The sequence below is a fragment of the Periophthalmus magnuspinnatus genome, chromosome 9 (assembly GCF_009829125.3).
Source record: "Periophthalmus magnuspinnatus isolate fPerMag1 chromosome 9, fPerMag1.2.pri, whole genome shotgun sequence".
Taxonomy (NCBI): domain Eukaryota; kingdom Metazoa; phylum Chordata; class Actinopteri; order Gobiiformes; family Gobiidae; genus Periophthalmus; species Periophthalmus magnuspinnatus.
The window spans coordinates 23,918,133-23,939,919 of record NC_047134.1 but is presented as its reverse complement, the minus strand read 5'-3'; the positions used below and the strand labels follow the sequence as shown (position 1 = coordinate 23,939,919).

Below are 21,787 nucleotides of genomic sequence, written 5' to 3'. Positions count from 1 at the left end.
GATCTTTGTTCATGTTAATTAAGCGTAACGAAAATGCAGTTATAATAAAGAGATACCAAAACTTGAAATGAAAGGATACACAGAGGCGGTTCGCGGTTCATAGAAATTACATGTGCTTGTTCAATAGGCATTAAGGTTCTGGTAATATAGAAATGTAAGGTTTGATCTGGTATCAGGGGAGGACACTGGCACTGCGTCGTCATGGCGATCACACCATGAAGAGGCCAAGGGGATGTTGCTGTTAGCCGCAGAGCTAACCCCAGCTATCGCAGACTGCACTGTTAAACGTAGAATCTAGGCGAGTTAAAATGACTTGAGTAGATTTGATTTGACATATAAAATTATCTACCAATGAAATTAAATGTATTTTGTTAATTCAAGTTCATGTTTTGTTTCTAATTTTAAAAGTGCACTGTGTAACTTCGCTTGTCTCCATGGAGATGTTATATCTTTGTCTAGAATGTTCCATCATATAATAGTAAACTTCTCCATGGAAACAAGCGGGTGACTCCAACGAGCCAAGTTACAGGTCAGATCTGTGGAGAGGTGACTCCATTCACAGTAAGAGAGCTTGTTTTTTTGAGGTATTTTAACAACAAAAACGCACGATGGGTACAGTTAGCGCCAACTTGTGGAACATTACAGGCAATGCAATTCAATCTCCATGGAGATGAGGAGATACGTGGCAAACTCTCTGTCAGAAAAGTTACATAGTGCGACTTTAACTGAAAAAAGTTACCTGTGAAATTTACTCAAAGATAATATTTTTATTTCTTAAGTCATTTTAACGTAGCAGAGATCTGGCAGTGTGGCGTCAGATCTGCGACTCAGGGCAACTTTTGGTCTGGAGATAGAGGTGGGAGATATTAAGGATTATATAATATCACGAGTGTTATTTTGGAGATGCAAAATTAGAATATCAAGTTTATCTTCTGTAATTAAAACAGCTAATACAGAGCCAAAACTCCCAAAGAAGGGTATAAAGTGAGATTTTGGCTTTTATGTGATTAACCAAACCATTTACAGGCACATTTCAGCCCATTACTGATTCATATTGTTATGGAGACGCAAAAAATATCAAAGTTTTTGTCAATATCGCCCACTTCTATCCAGGGACGAGTTAAGAGGAGGGATGGAGGAGGACAGAAGTGGACGGAGGGGGGAAGGTTGGTGCATTCTGGTCCTTCTCTGTGAATGAATGAGCGCTTCAGTTTATATGGTTCACATGCACAGACATAGTCCCTGTTTCTACTGCTCCACAACGACAACACAGCCCAAGCCTGCCGTACAGCATGCACATCTGGCCTCTGCTCTAGCTCAAGGCCCATCTACGACACAACACTGAAGCCATGCCTGCAGTTAGCGCATTAGCATCACCTCTGACGGCTACTAACCGGAAATCCAAACACCATGTTATAGACGACAACGAGGGATTTTTGGCTTTTTTTTTTTAAATATATCGTTTTCCTCTTTGCCGATGAAGATTTACCACACGGAATATTGTCACTATTACAGCTGCATGTCACCCTTTAGTATTATTTTATCACAAACGGAAAAGCAAAAGGCAATTTGCTTGCTACACAACACTGTCAGTAAATACTGTACTATAGTCCATAACACCACGAGCGTTCAGCTACAAGATTTCACAGCAAACAACCTCATGCTAATCAAGGTACAGGTCTCTACAGATGTGCTGAGGGGCAGAGTGCAGCTTAAAGGAGTCGTCACAGGCTCAGTGGGTCAAGAGCATAGACTGTATATATAAATGGACACGGCTAGCTTTCTACCGCCACGTTCCAGACAGGAAATTATCATGGGCACACTTCCGGCTCCATCAACTCTGGCTCCAATTCACTTTACATTAAAAAACTGTGGCCTCTGTCTGTAAGTCTTAAAATGTTCACATTAACCCACTTTAGACGATCTGTGGTTTTTTGTTTCGCTATTTTATCCATAGCCAAAGGTATGAACATTAATAAGACAGACAAATCAGGTGCCTTCTTTTCCCGAGGTCGCTCCCATTAGCATTAGCTACAGCGTTGCCCACTCTTTGCTAAACCAGCGGTGCGGGCGGGAAGGGGCGTTACCTTCAACAGCCTGGCTTCAGATTGGCTCTTTGGTTGCTATGATACTGGTCACAATTCCAAATATGGAACTTGGCTCTAAATCTGCCCCTATAACTGCTAGCCTAAGTGAACTTCATTTGACTGGAGCTATGGGTGATGTCACACTCACTTAGTCCACTTCTTTATACAGTCTATGGTCAAGAGTGGCAGAGAAATTGCATTAAAGGTGCACTACGAAACTTTTCAGATCGATTGTCTTTTCACCTGTTTTTCTCCATGGAGATGTGGAGATATTATCCATTTGCCTAGAAAATCTGCTTGTCAGACCCTCTCAGTGTTTAACGCAGTTTTATAATCTGGTAATGAACTTATAAACTCATGCACCTGTTTTTAATGTTTTATATGGACTTATATACACATTTGTTTTGTTGTTTGTTTGTATTGTATTTTGAACAGGGCGCCCATGAAAAGGTGAGTGTAAGTGCTCTTGCTGGGTCTTCGTGTATAAATAAGGATTTACACAGCTCCACCTCGTCTCCCTGGTATTTAAATACTAGATAGACAGGATATCTCTGTGTTTTATTGTTCTTTTGTGAAGCACTTTGTGTAGCTGAACTGGTAAAACTTAAATTAATTTATTTTAATAGAAAATAGCATTAAACTCATTTATCTCCATGGAGATGCCACCAAGCCCAATTTAGGTCAGATCTGTGGAGAAGCGATCACGCGCAGTGTAAAAATGCATGTTTTTGTTATTTTGATATTTTTAAGCTGATAAAAACACCTTTAGTTGAATAAATACAAGAGAGACAAGTTGCGACACATTCCAGGCAAAGCGATAAATAACATCTCCATGGAAACAAGCAGATGTCTGACCCCTCATTAGAAAAGTTACGTAGTACGTCTTTAAAGAGCATGAGAGCAGGGCATTTGATATTAAAGGTAGTGTTCAAATAGACTAAGAGCCTCAGCACATCTGTCCATCATCTGACCTGCTCCGCCCCCTAGCCCCACCCCTCGACGACTGACCACGCCCATCGCGTTGTGTTGTAGTTAGTGTGCTTATGTTCACCCCTCTGTCGCTGCTGTCTTCAAAGGCAGGCTCAAAGACTGGTGCAGAGGGAGAGAGGAAAGGTTTTGGCAGAGCGTCCCCCGCAGGAGGCAACAGAGAATTACACGACGAAACAGCCGAGCGAGTTGGAGAGTTATCAACTGTCGGGTGTCAGCTGGGTCTCAATGTCCACTCTGCAAATGGGGCACTTCCTGCTCGTAGCCAACCACTGGTCCACACAGGCCTGGTGGAAGAGGTGCATGCAGGGTAATCTCCTGGAACACACAAACACACACAGAAATATTAGGTTTTTTAGTAGTTCTGTATATTTAAACTATATTTTCATTTTACAGTGCAAATAAAAACAAAAAGCAATGTAATAATAGGCCCTTTACACAACAGGATGCTTGCTCGCTTTTATATGTAGAATACTTAAGTTTGTGTTGGTTTAATATTTATCATGCCCCAAAATTTCCGTTAGCACTGAGGCACAAACATCTCTCTTTCTAAACATAGAAGTGTGACTGTGGACTGTGTATTATTATTATTATTATTTATTAAACTCTGTTCTGCAACTGATCCACTCTGTCCTCTGTGAACCACAGACTGTATGTATAAATGGAAATAGCTATTCTGAGAGCCACTGCGTTTCAAATAGGAAGTGAGCATGGACGCACTTTCGGCTCTGGCTCCAATTCACTATCGCCCCCCTCTCTGTAACTGTTGCTATCAGACTCGTCATTTTGGTCTTAAAATATTCATATTAACCCCCTGTACATGATCCTGGTGTTTTTATTTTGCTAATGTGTCCATAAATCAAGAAATGAACATTAATAATAGACAAATCAGGCGCCTTCTTTCCCCAAATAGATTTGACAGCGTTGCTCAGCGGCTGCTCCTTGCTAAACCAGTGGTGCAAGTGGAAAGGGGCGTTACCTTCAACAGCCTCACTCCAAATTGGCTCTTTGGTTGCTATAATACTCTTGGTCGGAACTCTGCTCCAAATTCGCCCCTATAACCACTAGCCTCGATGAGCTTCATTTGACTGGAGCCGAACGCTGTGGGTGACGTCACAGTCACTTAGTCCACTTCTTTACACAGTCTGTGGTATGAACTCAAACTCCACAGCTCCTAAAAGTTCCCCGGCCTTTGCTCAGTCGGCCTTTTCTTTTCAAACCATCAGATGGTGCAATCAGCTTCTAATTTGAAGTTGTCTGTAGATCTTAATAATTTTACTAGAAATTTGCTTTGTCGAGGCTGCTCCACTAAACAAACTGTGAAAACATGAGACATTGTGTGGACTGTGCCAAACTCCAACAGATTCACACTGAGCACAAATGAGACACTTTCATAATTCTGCACAACACCAAACTGGTCAAAGAATGCAGCGCCATAGCATTAAAAAACTCAATTTTTCTCAATAATAAGCTGGGCTTGCATCGCATCACAACATTCAACACTGCCCATAGTCTCAGACTGAGGTGGAAGGCAGGTTAGGAGGAGGACACTTCACCCACATTGCCTAGTATGAAAGTGGTGTGTGCGCGAATGATAGGTGGTGGTCGGAGGGGCCGATGGTGCAGATTGGCAGCCTCGCTTCCGTCAGTCTGCCCCAGGGCAGCTGTGGCTACAATAGTAGCTTAACATCACCAAGTGTGGAAATGAATGAATAATGACTATAGTGTATTGCATTACAAGTGTAAGCCATTATTTATTATTATCTGTTATGATCTTTCAAAATAGTAAATAGGCAGTATTCTTCTTCTTGGTCTACAGAAATGACTGAATGAGTTGTTTCGGATTTTTTTCACTATAGGATTAAAAAGTGGTGCCATTATAAATAGGTAGGACCAGGCTACATGGCAAAAACTATACTTTCTGTTTCTTATTTGAACCATCTTGATTTTTTAATAGATTTCATGATTACTTATGGAAACTAAAGAAAGCATGAACAAAGAGGAAGCAGACTTTTGAACTAACTTCAGCTTAAACAACAAAATATTTAACACAAGAAATCTAATTTATTCCTCAAAATTCTTTTTTTTTTTTAACAAGGTATTTTAGCAATAAAAATGCAAGATGGACATGGTTAGTGCCAACTTGTTGAACATTATAGGCAAAGTAATACAAACTCCATACATCCAGTTACATAGAGCCACTTTAAGTGCAAAGTTTTTTTCTCATGTTGAGTACAAAAAGTCTCTTCAGGACTACGTCAGGACTGAACCAGGACTAAACAAGGACTAAACCAGGACTACATTAGGACTAAACCAGGACTAAACCAGGACTACATTAGGACTAAACCAGGACTAAACCAGGACTAGAGAATGCAGATCATTTTACTTGTGAAACTGACTCAAATAAAGATAAAAAAAATTAATTTAAAAAAATTAATTCAATCAGTCATTTTAATACAGCTTAATTTGATTTTCCGCAGTGTGGCATCAGGTCTATGTCTCAGAGCAACTTTTGTTCTGGAGACTGGAGTGGGAGATATATCGAAATGTTTATAATATCACGACAAAATCATTTAAGATAAAAATATATATCATTTATTCCTCAAAATTCCAAACTCTCAAGTTCAAAACAGCAAATACTATTAATACTATTAATACTTATTATGTGTTTACTACTGTTATCTGAAAACTACTGCCTCTCTCAGTTCAATTCAAATTCAAGTAAATGCCCAGATCCTAAACACAGGTACACGAGACAAACTATAAGATTCATTTTGCAAATTTGTGGTGCCAAAGTTAAGAAAATTTGAACCGTTGCCATAGCAATTCAAAATTCCAAACCAAATGATTATACCTTTTGAACGCTGAAAAGTACGGGTTTCAACTACCTGTTATATGTGACATTTTGAGGACTTTTTCCCTGTCAAAAGGTGTAATATTGAGTTCTACACTGTTCGGTTATTGGGTAAAAAATATCCATACTCTACCACCCTAGTTTGAACGAAACCTCATTAAAAAGCTCATTAAATACCTTCTTGTACTTAAAGATCCTATATGTTGAGTAACCTCAAGCTCAAATGCTTACATTGTTAATCGCTATAGCAACAGTATGAAACCCATGGATAAATAGAAATCTAAACAGATATATTCTGAACCGAGCTATCGTGTAAAGAAGCCATTATTTTTATTGATTCATTTTGCCTACCTCACGTCCTCTCCGTCCTCCAGCATCGACAAGCAGATAGTGCACTTCTCATCGGTGTCCAGCTCCTCGTCATCCAGACACATTTTCAGGTCTTGGGGTATTCTCTGCAAAAACAATGACAAAAATGAGGAGATATTAGCTTGAATTATTCAGGGAAAGGTTTCAAGTTTGTTTACGCCACAGGTATTTTGAAATAATCAACATTTGTGGGTGAATATTACGAACTCAATCTTTTTTCCTCACACACATCTTTCCTGGAGTATCTGGGTTATATTGTGTCGTTTTTGAATTCCTTATCTCGATGGAAACAAGCAGGTGACTCAAAAAGGCCAAGTTACATGTCAGATCTGTAGAGAGGTTTGTTTTTCCAGATATTTGATTTTATTTGAAATTGATACAGTTAATCACAACTTGTGTCACCCTTAGAGTCCGGCTCCAGTCAAATGAAGCTCATCGAGGTAACGCAGGAACAGAACACAACTATTACATACACAGATACCTTAAGACTAACACATTCGTATATGTTCACATATCCTCGCACGCACACACAGGCACACACCCAGATACGGATCAAACATAGCTCCCAAGTAAAGCATAAACGCACTCAAGTGTATGTACATAGACCAACATGCATATGGACATGTGTGTATACATAAATGTGCACATACATATATGCACATGCACCTACACACAACAGAGAGAATATATGTACACACACACACACACACACACACCCCCACACACACACACACACACACACCCCCCACACACACACACACACACACACACATATAAATAAAAAATACATAAAGTAGAACACAAAATAAAAATGCCACAGTTATTTTGAAATGAATCTCAATGCTTTTTCCTCACATCATGTCGTTCCTGGAGTATCTAGGTCATATTGTGTCATTTTTTGAATTCCTTGGGCATACGTATCTACAGACTGCATGACTCATCTCCAGTTCAGACCGGCTTGCCAACAGAAATGAGTTTGACCTTTGAACTCGTGAGTGGGTAGATGCTCTGATCTCGTCAACTTTAGTCACAGCCTCTTCTACTGCACCAGCGTATTTGAGCAGTAGGAAGTAGGGTTGTAAAAATAAAACTAAAAAACATATTTGAATCAAGGCTGTGTATTGAATTTATCAAATTTTAATCGAGAGAGTTTCAGTCATTTCGATCTATACCTCTGTCTTCTTCTGCTTATCCGAGCGCAGCGGTCAAAGCCATAAACTGTATAAAGACGTGGACGACATGTGAGTGTGACGTCACCCACAGCGTTCAGCTCCAGTCAAATGAAGCTTGAATCGAGGCGAGCAGACATAGGGGTGAATTTGGAGCCAAGTTACATATTTGGAATTCTTACCACGAGTATCAGAGCAATGGCTAATCCACCTGTCAGTCACACCCATTTGAATTCAGGGAGATTCAGTAACCAGACTCACATTTTCTATATTTGCAATGGAGGTTAAAATCTTAATATTGACATCTGCAAATATCATTATTGGCCAAACCAGCAGGACAAAAATCAGATATTGGGTCAAACTAATCCATACTGTACCAACCCCAGCTTGAACTAAACCTCATTAAAAGCTCATTAAAACATATGAATGTAGAGCACTGGTACCTTCTTGTACCTAAATGTCCTACATTACACAAAACTGACTCTTGTGAGCTTTAAGCCATGTCATAATGTTGATACCTCCTCAAAAACATACCTGGAGTTGTGTTTTGTTTCATTCACACATGTTTGAGTAACCCTTTATTATTAGTCTGTCTACATCTCCAAAGCCCAAAATGCTCTGTTCCACCTTGTGATGTCATAAAGTGGTCATTTTCAAGTTGAGAGCTACATTTTACCTTTTGTTCAGTAGAGATTGGCAATTCCAGAGCTGGAATTATCCAAATGATTCTAGTGAAGGTGTGTGGAGTTTAAAAACACAGTGGAGCACTTCCTGTATTACTACATGACATCACAAGTTGGAACCGAGTTTTCTGTTTGAGGAACTCAGCCTAAATATGCAGGGTTTATGTGTTAAACATGTGTGTATGAAACAAAACACAACTCCAGGTCTGTTTGTGATGAGGAAACTACATTATGACATGGATTTATAAATAGTGTAACATGGGTCCTTTAAACAGTGTACATATGCAGTACCTTCTTGTATTTGTGGGGGAAGGTGAATCTCTCGATGGTGGTCTGAACTGCTCCTCGGTTGACGCTGCCAAGTCGGTCTTCCAGCTGCAGCAGCTCCTGGAAAACCAAGATAAGGAGTTTGCACATTGGAAAAGACTCGGAATTTCGGTAACATGACTCCCAAACACATATCCAAACTGTTCCATTTAAAACCCTCATTACACATAATTAACCTCTGCAGTTTACAGATAGAATAATGTAAATGGTAAATAGTCACATTTTTATATAGCACTTTCCCACCTTCCAGGCAGTCAACGCACTTTATATCAAAGAACCACTCACCCATTCACACACCCATTCACACACCAATGTATTAAATTAAGATCTGTAAGACACATTTGCAATCGGACAAAGGTAATAATAAGCCGACTGAAGGCTACTAGATCAGAAGTGTGTTACTGGTGAAAATAATCATAAATTGTTTTATATTTTTTGTCATTTTGATTTAAAATGTTTTGATTATAAAACATCTTTTCACATTTGTTTTAAGAATCACTGACTGATTACAATTAGCAGTTACTAGAATAGTGGCACATAAAATAAAAGTAGTAAAAGTAGTAATAAAAATAGTACTTGACTTGTGTATTTTTTACAATGGATACTTCTTAATTTTACTGCACTACAATTGAGAGCAGAGTATCTGTACTTTCTGCTCTGCTACATTTTTGAACAGGACCGAAAAATAAAAGTATGTTTTATTTTTTATTATTATCTGAGACCTGCTGCAAAGGCTGAGGGTTTATTTTTAACACGTTCATAATTTGAACAAACATAATATACAAAATAAAAACAGAAAAAAAGACATTTTTTTTTTCTGTTGAACAAAATCCAGCACAAATCTGTCAGTGGACAAAATCACTACATTTGAAGCATTATAAGACGTCAAAATCTGCCCGAAATACTTTTACTTTTTACTCCCAAAGTGCATTTTTAAGTGGTACTTTTATTTTAATTAAGTAGACTTTTCCATGTGGTACTTTTACATGAGTATTTCTTTGCTCTGGTATCTATATTTTTACTTAGTCTCAAACTGGAGTAGTTCTTCCACCACTGCTCATAAAAAACATCGCTCAAATGAAACAGGGAGAAAGTGAGATTAAAAACGGCTGTGGATTTGAAGCATCTGGAGAACAGTGAATAAATACAAACACATCCTGAGCACTGGTCACACAGATAGAGAGGGAGGGGAGGAGAGGAGAGAGAGGAGAGAGGGAGGAGGGAAGAGAGGAGAGAGGGAGAGGCAGAAGATGGAGGAGAGGAGGGAGAGGATAAGAGACAAAGGGGAGAGAGGAATGAAAGAGAAAGGAGAGAATGTGATGAAGTATATGACTGCAGGAGAGACAAGAGAGAGAGGGAGGAGAGGAGCAACAAAATGGAGTAGTTCTTCCACATAGGGGAGAGAGGAAGGAGGAGAAAGGAGGGGAAGGATAAGAGATAAAGAGGAGAGAGGAATGAGAGAACGAAGAGAGGGTGATGAAGTGTATGACTGCAGGAAAGAAAGAGAGAGCAAGAGAAAGGGGGAAGAGAAAACAACAGAGAGGAGAAAGAGATGAGGGGGAGGGAGGAAAGAGAAAGTGGAGGGGAGAGAAGATAATAGAGGAAGAGGAAAGAGGACAGAAGGGAGAGATGAGAAAGAGAGAAGAGGAGGGGGAAGAGGGGGAGGTAAAAACTAAGAGGAAGGTAGAAAGTAAGGGAGAGGAGAGTGAGAAGAAAGGGAGAGGATTGGGGAGGGAGAAAAAAGAGAGAGGAGAGACAAGATGGGGGGAAGAGAGAAAGAGGAAAGAGAAAGAAGAGAACAAGAGAGAGGCAGGAAAGGAAATATGAGGAAGAAAGGGAGGAGGGGTGTGGAACTATGAGAGCATGAGAGAGAATGAAAAAAATAGAAGGAAATAGAGGAATAAGCAGCCCTTACCTCGTAGCTCTCTCGCACAGCAGACGCGTGGCGGGAGGGGTTGAGGCTCTGCAGAGCGAGGAGGTGCAGCTGAGGATAAGGGTAGTTTCTGATCTCATGAACGACCTGCAAAACCAGACACAAGATCACATACACAGAGAGTTAGCTCCTGTGACCGGGGCATCAGGTTTAATCTGATGCAGACCAGGCATCTGCTACCTATACCTACAGGTCTTACTATATGTGGTAAGAATTTAGTCCTGGTTTAGTCCTGGTTTAATCCTGTTTTAAATCTGATTTAATCCCGGTCTAGTCTTGGTTTAAATCTGCTTTAGTTCTGGTTTAGTCCTGGTTTAAATCTGATTTAATCCTGTTTTAGTCCTGATTTAGTCCTGGTTTAGCCATGGTTTAGTCCTGGTTTAGTCCTAGTTTAAATCTTGTTTAGTCCTGGTTTAATCGTGTTTTAAATCTGATTTAATCCTGGTTTAGTCCTGGTTTAAATCCAGGTTTAGTCCTGGTTTAAATCTGGTTTAGTCCTAGTGTAGACCTGATGTAGTCCAGGTTTACTCTAGGTTTAGTCCTGGTTTAGTTCTGGTTTAGTCCTGGTTTAGTCCTAGTTTAAATCCTGTTTAGTCTTGGTTTAATCCTGTTTTAAATCTGATTTAATCCCGGTCTAGTCCTGGGTTAAATGTGCTTTAGTTCTGGTTTAGTCCTGGTTTAAATCTGATTTAATCCTGGCTTAGTCCTGATTTAGTCCTGATTTAGTCCTGGTTTAGTCCTGGTTTAGTCCTGGTTTAGTCCTGGTTTAGCCCTGGTTTAGCCCTGGTTTAGCCCTGGTTTAGTTCAGGTTTTAATCCAGGTTTAGTCCTGGTTTAAATCTGGTTTAGTCCTAGTGTAGACCTGATGTAGTCCAGGGTTAGTCTAGGTTTAGTCCTGGTTTAGTCCTGGATTAGTTCTGGTTTAGTTCTGGTTTAGTCCTGGTTTAGTTCTAGTTTAAATCCTGTTTAGTCCTGGTTTAGTCCTGGTTTAGTCCTGGTTTAGTCCTGGTTTAGTCCTGGTTTAGTCCTGGTTTAGTCCTGTTTTAGTCCTGGTTTAGTCCTAGTTTAAATCCTGTTTAGTCCTGGTTTAATCGTGTTGTAAATCTGATTTAATCCTGGTTTAGTCCTGGTTTAGCCCTGGTTTAGTCCTGGTTTAAATCTGGTTTAGTTCAGGTTTTAATCCAGGTTTAGTCCTGGTTTAAATCTGGTTTAGTTCAGGTTTTAATCCAGGTTTAGTCCTGGTTTAAATCTGGTTTAGTTCAGGTTTTAATCCAGGTTTAGTCCTGGTTTAAATCTGGTCTGATCTAAAGAGCGTTGGAGGTGGCGGCGCTCACCACTTGTGTGGAGGCGTTGTTCCGGGGGAAGTGGTGCATTCTGGGAGAGGTCAGGTAGTGCTGATAGTGCTGCGGCAGAGGGTGGATGTGGTACTGGGGAGGCAGCCCGGCATCTACGCTTAGGTCCCTGGAGACAGAAAGGAGACGAGTAAGAGACGAGAGGAGAAGACGAGAGGGAGAGAACGGGAGATGAGAGAGATAGAGAGGAGACGAGTTATAGAAGAAGGAGATAGAGAATGAGAGAGAGACAGAGAGGGGAGAAACGAGTTAGAGAAGAGGAGAAGGAGATCGAGAGCAAGAGACGGAGAGGGAAGGGAGGGTATAGAGGAGGTAGAGAATGAGAGAGACAGAAAGAAGAGAGAGAGACACACAGAGAGAGAGAGACAGAGACACACCAAGAGACAGAGAGAGTAGGGAGACAGACAGTAGAGAGACAGACAGAGACAGAGAGGAGAGAGACAGGGAGAGAGAGAGGAGGAAGAGAGAGACACAGAGAGAGGAGTGAGAGAGAGAGGAAAAGGAGAAAGAAAGAGACAGAGAGAGGATAGAGACACAGCAAGAGAGACAAAGAGAGAGAGGAGAGAGACAGTGAGAGGAGAGAGGAAAGAGACAAAGAGAGAGAGAGACAGTGAGAGGAGAGAGAGAAAGAGAGAGGAGAGAGATAGGAGAGGAGCGAGACAGAGAGAGGAAAGAGCGAAAGAGAGAGACAGAGAGAGGAGAGAGACAGAGCGGTAGAAATAGGAGAGAAATGGAGGAGAGAAGAGAAACACAGTGGCGAGAGATGAAAGAGAGAGAGAGACAGAAAGAGGAGAGAGAGCAGTTCAGTCATTCTTTCACACACTTTTAGAAGAGTCTGGGTGTGTGCTCAGCTACAACTGCAGAGCCTTTAAATAATGGATCATCTTTCTCCTCTCGCTCTCTCTCCTGTCTTACCATCATGTTTTCATATTCGCTGGAGCAGTGCCACAGTAAATCAAACTCACAGGTCTCTCTATGACCTTTAAACTTTACACACTGATCAAACACCTGGATAATTACTATATCAACTTGTCATGGGGACTTTTTCTTTGCAGTAGTGCGATATTTTGTTTGTAGAAGGGTGAATGAATAACTTTTATGACTCATTATAGATGCAAACTAACAACTTGCGTGTTTTTGGCTTTATGTTTTGGTTTCAGTATTATTGTTTATTGTCTATAGTTACTTCAGTAATATATCACACTTCAAAATATGTTAGGTACAATCCATCTGAAGTGATCTGACACAGCAAATCATGTGGAACTGCTCTGAGTTTCATTCTGTCAGAGCTGCCACTGTGTTTTTAAATGAAGTCCTTGTTATACCAGACTCCAGACTGACTGCGACGCTTTTAAATCTGCAAAATCAGCACAAATCTTTAGGGCAATCAAAGGAACATGGGAATATACGAAAGCCATTATACGAGCAAAATGCCTTCTCTGAAACGCTTTGGGATTAGCATCTTGTAAATGATAAATCAATAGTGGTGGAAGGTAATGAAGTACAAGTTATAAAGTACTGTACTTACATAGAATTTGTAGGTATCTGTACTTAAATAAATGTGGATACTTTTTATTTTTACTTTACTACATTTGAAAGCAGGTATCTGTACTTTCTGCTCCACTACCCTTTTTAACAGAATTGAAAAGTAAAAAGTATTTTTCAAATAATTTGAGGGGTTGTTTTTACCATGTTTGTGGAAAAATCCTGACGAAAGTTTTCGAGTTCAAGCTTCGGCTTTGAGTAAACAAAAATACATACACACTCTGTATCTGTACTTTTACTTAAGTAACAAAATTGAGTACTTCATCCACCACTGTAAATCAAAAGCAATAGCCAATATATGAAATAACAAATCAAACTTGAGTAAATTATGAAAATATAACGGTTGTCACTGGGGACTTTTACATGGCCAGTAAAAATCAGAAAACTAGAATAATCAAATAACCCATCTTATTATCAAAAACACATGACAAACGGTCAGGTTGTTTTATAGGACTTTTCCACCACTCACCCATTCACACATTCATTCTTGTCCAAGGACACAACAACAGCATTCATCTGTGGGAGCTGGAAATGCATCTCCAACTTGTGGGTCAATGGATCGGATCTACCAATGTTTACATTGAGAACAAGATTCAAAGTGGCAACCTTCGGATCAGTGGACAAATGCTCTATCAACTGAGATACATTTTGTGTTTTATTTTTGTCTTTGTCACATTAGTTTGTCCTTTTTTCCCAAAACCTGCAGAAGTGTGAACGATCCAAAAGAAATCACATTACTCGTATCAGATATAACTGTTTATATTTCAGTAATCTGATTACTCCAGAAATCAGAAAACAGTCAGATATTAAATGTGACTGTGAACATAGCAACTGATCTACCACTTTAAAAATGTGTTGTTAAAAGTCTCTCATGATTGTGTCGTCTCTAGAAGCCAGACACAACCTTCAAGTAAAATAATCCAGTGAAAAAGTAAAAAAGTAGTAATCTCCTCTGTACCTCCCTCGTTCCCTCTCTCTCTTTCCTTCGCTCCATCTCTCTCCCTCTCCCTCCTTTTGCCCTCATTTCGCCCTCTCCCTCTCTCTCTCTTCTCCCTTCCCCCCTCTATCTCTCTCCCTCCCAATCTCCCACTTTCCTTTCCTCTACCCTCTACCTCCCTCTTGCTTTCCCTCTTTCCCTCCATCGCCCTACCTCCCGCCCCCCCCTCTCTCCATCCTCCTCATCCCCTCTCTCTCCTTTCTCTCTTTTCTGTCTCTTTCCCTTCTCTCTTTCTCCCCCCTCTTTTTCTCACCTTCCTCTCTCTCCCTCTCTCTTTCTTCTCCCCCTATCTCTCTCCCTCCCACTCTCCCACTTTTTTTCTTCTACCCCCTCCCTCTCCCTCTCTTCCTCTCCTCCCCCTCCTTCTCCTCATTCCCTCTCCCTTCTTTCGCTCTTTCTCTCTTTCCTCTCTCCTCCGCCCTCTCTCCTTCTCTCCTCTTTCTCCCCCCTTCTTTTGCTCACCTTCCTCTCTCTCTCTCCCTCTCTCTCTTCTTCCTTCCTTCCCCCCTATCTCTCTCCCTCCCACTCTCCCACTTTCCTTTCCTCTACCCTCTACCTCCCTCTCTCTAGGGGAGCAGAGGAAAAGAGGAAGGGGGCCTTCTTTTCCTCTCCTCCCCCTCCCTCTCTCTCTCCTTCTCCTCATCCCCTCCCTCTCTAACCCTCCTCTCTTCCCCTCTGTCGTCTTTTAACTCATCTCTCTCCAGGGACCTCAGTAGATAAACAATTTTTCTTTGGTGTGTACACATTCAGTTATCAGACAAATTGATATAAAAACGCCATAAACATAAAAACCTTTCTCCTCACCAGTCTGTTCCCTCGGCTAGGTAGCGCGGCTGCTGCACCACAGGCTGAGGCGGGACGTGTATCGGGGGAGCGAACTCGTAGCCCGGCCGCAGTCTGTGGGGCTGCTGTGGGACTCTCTCTGGAGTGCGTCTGTAAACACAAACATCAAGAAGCTCTGAAAAAACACTAGAATATTTGGACTTTTCAGACCTAACAAAGCAATGTTAACTTTTATACTTTTCAAAAACTCAAACATACACTACCTCTCATTCAGTGTTTGTTTTGTTTTCTCTCTACGTTTTATATATATGTACCATAGACTGTACAATGGAGTGGACTAAGTGAGTGTGACGTCACCCACAGCGTTCGTCTCCAGTCAAATGAAGCTCATCGAGACTAGAGCAGTTATAGGGACGAATTTGGAGACGAGTTCCATGTTTGGATTTCTGAACACGAGTATCATAGCAACCAAAGAGCCAATCCGAAGCAGGGCTGTTGAAGGTAACTTAGGTAGCTTAGCAACGCTGTCAATCAAACCTGTTGCTAACACTAGCGGGAGCGACATCAGGGAAAGAAGACACCTGATTTGTCTCTTATTAATGTTCATATCTTGAATCACTGACAAAATAGCGAAATAAAAACGCCTGGATCATGTAGAGCGGGTTTATATGAAATCTTGAGGGCGACAGCAGCAGTTACAGAGAGAGGGGTGACAGTTTTTCAGTGTAAAGTGACTTGGAGCCAGGGTCGATGGAGCGGGAAGTGCTCCCATGATCACTTCCTATTTGGAACGCGGCGGCTAGCATGTTAGCTATGTCCATTTATATATACAGTCTATGATACATACAGAAGACATCAAATATATGAAGCAAGATATATGGAATAATGTAGTAGACAAAAAATTTAATATTTCTGCTCATTTTATGTTTAAATCCTCAAACTCTCCACCCTTTGCTTTGTCAACACCGCTCCAAACCCTTGGCCTTCTCTCAATGAGCTTCTTGATGGAGTCTCCTGAAATGGTTTTCACTTTCACCGCCTCAGGGTCAAGAAATGCCAAAAGTGCAAATCAGTGATCAAAGCAAAGGGTAAAGGCTATTTTTAAAATTTTGTTTAAATCTATGATCACATTTTTACCTAACACTTTTCCACCTTCAAGTCACTCAAAGTGTTTTATATCAAGGAACCACTCACACATTCACACGTACATTCATAAACCAGTGCACACAGACACTGGGAGCAAGGTGGGTTAAGTGTTTTGCCCAAGGACAAAACGGCAGTATTCACCTGTGGAAGCTGGAATTACACCGCCAACCTGTGGGTCAGTGGATCTGACTGCTCTGTTAATGATGTTAGTTGTTGACGAGAGCGGGATTGGAACCGCCAAACACTTTTCCAACTGAGCTACTGTAATCTAAATAAAGTTTAAGTTATTTTCAGTTTATATTTTGTTTACTACATTCCATGTGTCATTCATAGTTTTGATGCCTACAGTGTACATACTGTAGGCATGGAAATAAAGAAAAAGCTATTTTTTTATCTGTTTTAATGTTGTTACCTCCTCAAAAACATACCAGGAGTTGTGTTTTGTTTCATTCTCACATGTTTGAGTAACCCTTTATTATTAGTCTGTCTCATCCCCAAAGCTCAAAATGCTCTGTTCCACCTTGTGACCTTGTGACCACCTTGTGTCATGAAGTGCTAGTCTTCAAGTCAACAGCTCCTTTTACCTTTTATTCAATAGAGATTGGCAATTATCAAAATGATAATTATCAAAATGATGCTCATGAAGGTGTGTGGAGTTTAAAAACACAGTCGAGCACTTCCTGTATGACATCACAAGGTGGAACAGAGTTTGTTTAGTTTGAAAGAAGAACTCAGTTTATATATGCACAGTTGGTCTGTTAAACATGTGTGAATGAAACAAAACACAACTCCAGGTAAGTTTGTGATGAGGAACCAACATCATAACATAAAATCAGAAAAAAACGTCATATGGGCCCTTTAAAGTTTATCAGACGTTCTTCAGATGTATTATAAAAGTACATGGTAAAAGTCACTTAGATGATTTTATGTTGAGAAAACAGTGATAGGAACAGGGCTGTGTCCAAACTGAATAAACTAGTCTGAAGAGTCACAAAATAAACTCAAACTTCTTTAGCTATGAACCTTAATGGAAGACTGAGGGACTACACGGGTGTCTTGTGTTCATTACTAGTTATGCCGCATTTAAATTGCATAAAAATAAGTTTGAATATTAAATAAATCCTTTGCATTAAAATTGACTTTGCTTTTATGATGACAGTCCCAGTGCTGTACCTGGAGGGTGGCAGGATGTGTCTGTGCTGGGCCTCCAGGAGCTGCTGCTGTAGGAGGTATTGCTGGTGTAATGCCTGAGGTAGGAAGGGGGGGGCGGGGAGGTCCTGGAACTGTGGCGCGGGCATGGGGTTAAGAGGGGGATGCAGTGGAGGGCCATGCTGGTGACCCGGGGGAGCCAGGTGAGGGTTAATGCCCGACTGGGGCTGCCCGGGGTGGGGCATGGGGAAGTCCATGGGCAACGGGGCCTGAGGGCCTAACTGGAAGTGCCGGCAAGAGGTAGCATGGCTGTGCTGCTGCTGCTGTTGCCGGCTGAAATGGGATCCTGTAGGAGATAAGGAAGACTGTCAACACACAGCACAGATTAGCTGGGATTAATAGTGGGTGAAATGTGGAGTCACTGTGTGTGTGAGATAGCATGTTAATGAAGCCCTAGCTCTTACCTAGACTGTGGGTGGAAAATGGTTACCACAGAGAGCCATGAGCATGAATACCATTATTTGGTCTTATCACAATTCCGATCTCTGGTTCGACTGCGGGTCTTCGGATTCACACAAGGAAACCGGATCAGGTAAAGTCGGCATTTACTACCTCCTCAGCGCAGCTTCGTTTTACGTGACAGTGCAGTGGAAGCATCATTGTAATTACTTAAATATCTACTTGAGCAGTTGCCAGAATAACCCCGTTTGACACTAGCACAGTAGAGACAGTAACAGGACACAGAGCCTCAGTGTTCACAGAGCTTCACTAAAGTCTATTTAAACCACATGAGTTTAGAGGAAATAACTTGGATGCCTTTTTCCCTCTTTCCAACCACAACTATTTGGCAACTACTGTGAGCAGACTGCAGTACATGCTCAATGGGATGACTTATGCTTATATAGGCTTTCTTTGAATACTGTTACTGTTATTATATATTTGAATGGTTCCTTTGATTAGGGAAAGGATGAAGCATTAAAAAAAACATTTGGTAAATAAAACATTTTTTAAAACCTGCTTTAAAGTGGCAGAAAATTAAGCAGAGAATGTTAGCTTTATGTTCTAGGTATTTCAGTATGATGGAGTAACAAGTTATGATGTGTATACAATGGAGATATTCAAATATGTATTATCACTTTTTTTTTTTTTTTTGGCAAAGTCTACATTGCATTTACAAAAGAGCATGTTGTGAAAATGCAGTGTTCACTTTTGAAACAGTGATTGGAGGATTGTAAAGTCCATACAGCTGAACACAGGCGTTGACCTTGTGCTGGGGTCAAAGCCTGACGTCTAGACGCAGCTACAGATGCTAGTGGATGTTGGCAACACTGCATTTTCAAAGCATCTCTGTCAAAACGATCAACACGAATGACAGCAGATAGACTGTTTTTCAGGCCCTGTGATGGAGTCTATCTTTGTCGGAGAAAAGGGAGGAGGAGAAGGTGGGGGTGTAAGAGGGGGTGGAGTTTTGTTCTGGGGCAGGTAGGGACAAGGGAGAGGGAGGGGAGGAGGACAATATATGGAAATCAGCAAGAAGCACACTGAAGGTTAGGAAAAACACTATTGTCTTTATTGAAATAAATATTAGTATTTGTGAAATCTGTGTTTAATCTCTTTCCTCTTTGGTAATAAATAGTAATAAGTCCATGCAACAAAAATAAACAACATAGACTAAAACGCAAGGCCCACCATGCTCCATATATAGGGTTAAAAAAAGAACATAAAGCAGCATCCAATGAGCAGACGTGTTGGCTATAGCACATGATTCAAGTACAGCAGGATACATCTTTACTACAGAAAGATTTACATTGGATTTGAACTAGTCAATGTAGAAAAACATAAACAAATAAATTATGAATCATAAATGTGAACCATGCATTGAAAGTACCATTACCAGAACAAAAGGCAAAGAGAGACCACAACCAAACAATAAGACGTTATTACTAAATAGAGGATTTTTTTTTTTTTTTTTAGCAGTGCAGGAAAAAATAGGCATCCCTGTGAAATGGATAGCATTTTGGGCTTAGGTTAGTGTGAGAATCAAGACGTGATGAACCACCAGTGCGCACGTTTTAGTGACTTTTGTAATATTGTTGTCCTGACAATTCAGTGTGATTCAAAGCTTGGATTATTTTTTGCAAAAAATGAAACAGAAACAATTAGACAAAAATGGAAACACTCATGACAGGTGTTCAGGTGCAGTGTACGGTAAGTGAGGTTGGTATTAGCTTTGGCATGCACTCAGTTTCCAATGGGATTATTTCTACTTATGTACATTGCACCTAGAGAAAGGGAGGATGAGCCGAATTCTGGTGTTCAACGATGCAGTGCACTAAAGTCATGCAAAATGTATCCACTTTACAGGAATTTACAGCATGTTTTCTATCAAGACTGGATGGGAGGTACACAATGACATTCAACTGATTTCTACAAAGGATCTAAATGCTTAATCAGTGCTACAGCAAATTGACAGAAAAAAAGACAAAAAGGTGCTCTGGACTAGGTGTTAGCTATGTTTAGTTTGTTTAACATGAAAGTCTAAAGGCTGAACACATCTGGAGAGGGTCTAATGCTGAACACATCTGGAGAGGGGGGTGCTTTTAATACCAATGCCGTCTTCTGATGGAAAGAGGAAATGAAGAAGGGGGTCACAATACAGCTAAATGCAGAGAACAGGCAGAGGCCACGCCACACCACACAGCAGCAGATGATCATTAGCTACACAATGGGGGGGACGACAAAGATCTGATAAAATGCAGAATGTAGAGCCAGCCTCCATACTATGAAACAGGGAAATAAGAACAGAAATAAAAGCACAATGAAATCACTGATGCCACTGTTGTAAAATTAATGTTACACTGGAGCTTTTAATTCATTGTTTCGTATGTGACCGCAGACTCGGCTCTTGCCATTGGGCAGCTAAAACAGCTACTGAATGGCATTAAAGCATTAAATAACAATACACAGACTGCTCCGAACACATAATTGGCTGCGGATCGATTCGTGTGTGCACAAATTGACAAAGGTAATTGGCAAAAATGCGGGTAAAAACACGACGGGGCTTGTGGGGCCAGATGATCTTCAAATGACATCATCCAGGCACAGATAAACTGAGTGGCTGGAGAGGCTACGTCTATTTTGCGGTATTTTTACAGTGCACATACCGCCATGGAAAAACACATCGCATCGTTACGTTATCAACCGGATCAGCGTGTCAATAAAACAATTACACAGCTATTACTGCCCCGCTACAGCCACTATGCGGGAATGTCTCTGGTCATTAGGTAAATTGCAACAGACGTGCATTTGTGAGCGCTCCTTTGTGAGAAATGTTTCCGTTCCGACCTGCAAGCGAGCTAGCGTAGCCTTCCGTAAACGACGCTATTTCTTTTACTAATCTGCCACAAAACACACCGCAAATGAATAACATGTATTCGTTAAGAAACAGACACGAAATAAGTGCGAACTGCGGGATTTTTAGCGCACTAGATTGTTATTAGTCTGTGGAGCAAATCAATCGAGCTAATGTCAGGGCTAAGCTCAAGCTAGTAAAGCTAGCCAACAGCTGCAGTGCATATTAAGATAAACAGGGCACATGTTTTGGGTCGATGAGAATACTAAAACCATACCTCTATTTCTTACTGAGCCGAATACGGGAAGAACCAGATATCCGACATGCACTAACACCATCCTGGGATCCGTATCTTACAGTTCCGCTGGTTTATTCGGAGTTTAAGCAGGAGTAGCCCATGCGGATCGACATTCAGGCGGCTGCTCGTTGAATGTTGCTGGCTAAAGGCTAGCTCCTCGGGCAGCCCTCCCGTACGACTGTCTCCTCCGCCTGGCTGTCGTTCACTACAGCAGACGAGCCGTGGGACAGCGCAGGCACAAGAGGGCGCTTCGGAGAACAAACATGTCTGTGTTGTTTTGAGGATGATGAGGCGCTGTAAACATCACAGGTCCATGGTGGAGTGAGAGACTGTGATGAGAGAGTGTGCGCGTCTCAGACTGTGTCACGTATAAACGCTTTAGCACGTGCAGTATTCAGATAAAACCTGTTTAACTATGTATTCACTCAAATGGCTTTAATCTTAAGGTAAAAAATAGAGTTAGCATTTAATTTCGTTACATTTTTGTAAATTAAATATACATATTCCGATTTTTTAGACCATGCCATGGGTCTATTACATGGTAAAAATAAAATAAATCTTTTCTCTGACTTTTTCTTTGCTATATTTGCATTGAACTTATATGTGGAAAATCATCAATAACCAGATATGAGAATAAAACTCCTTTTGGTATTTTAATTTATGAATTATTTATTGAGCTGCTTATATTTTATTATTTTACTTAAGTACACACATGTAGGGATTTTTTTTGACCATTTTATTGTCATATATCCAAAAT

The 21,787-nt window shown here is 40.8% G+C and overlaps 1 protein-coding gene across 1 annotated transcript; it reads right to left on the bottom strand.

Moving 5' to 3' along the window:
• Positions 1–2,859: 2,859 nt before the first annotated feature.
• Positions 2,860–21,338, bottom strand: ark2cb (arkadia (RNF111) C-terminal like ring finger ubiquitin ligase 2Cb). The gene is made up of 8 exons (XM_033972228.2): positions 21,010–21,338; positions 17,405–17,726; positions 15,107–15,235; positions 11,743–11,869; positions 10,392–10,496; positions 8,441–8,536; positions 6,280–6,383; positions 2,860–3,392 (listed from the first exon to the last, which is right to left on the bottom strand). The coding sequence occupies exons 1-8, from the start codon at positions 21,068–21,070 to the stop codon at positions 3,275–3,277; spliced, it is 1,062 nt and encodes a 353-aa protein (XP_033828119.1). The 5' UTR covers positions 21,071–21,338; the 3' UTR covers positions 2,860–3,274.
• Positions 21,339–21,787: the final 449 nt, after the last annotated feature.

What these genes read in the sequence shown, in the direction of transcription:
- ark2cb (XM_033972228.2), bottom strand. Translation starts at nt 21,070, where the DNA reads ATGGTGTTAGTGCATGTCGGATATCTGGTTCTTCCCGTATTCGGCTCA. An exon ending in CTAGCCGAGGGAACAGACTG is followed by an intron (nt 11,870 to 15,106) that starts GTGAGGAGAAAG and finishes TTCTGTCTCCAG; the next exon opens with GGACCTAAGCGTAGATGCCG. An exon ending in CTGTGCGAGAGAGCTACGAG is followed by an intron (nt 8,537 to 10,391) that starts GTAAGGGCTGCT and finishes TTGGTTTTCCAG; the next exon opens with GAGCTGCTGCAGCTGGAAGA.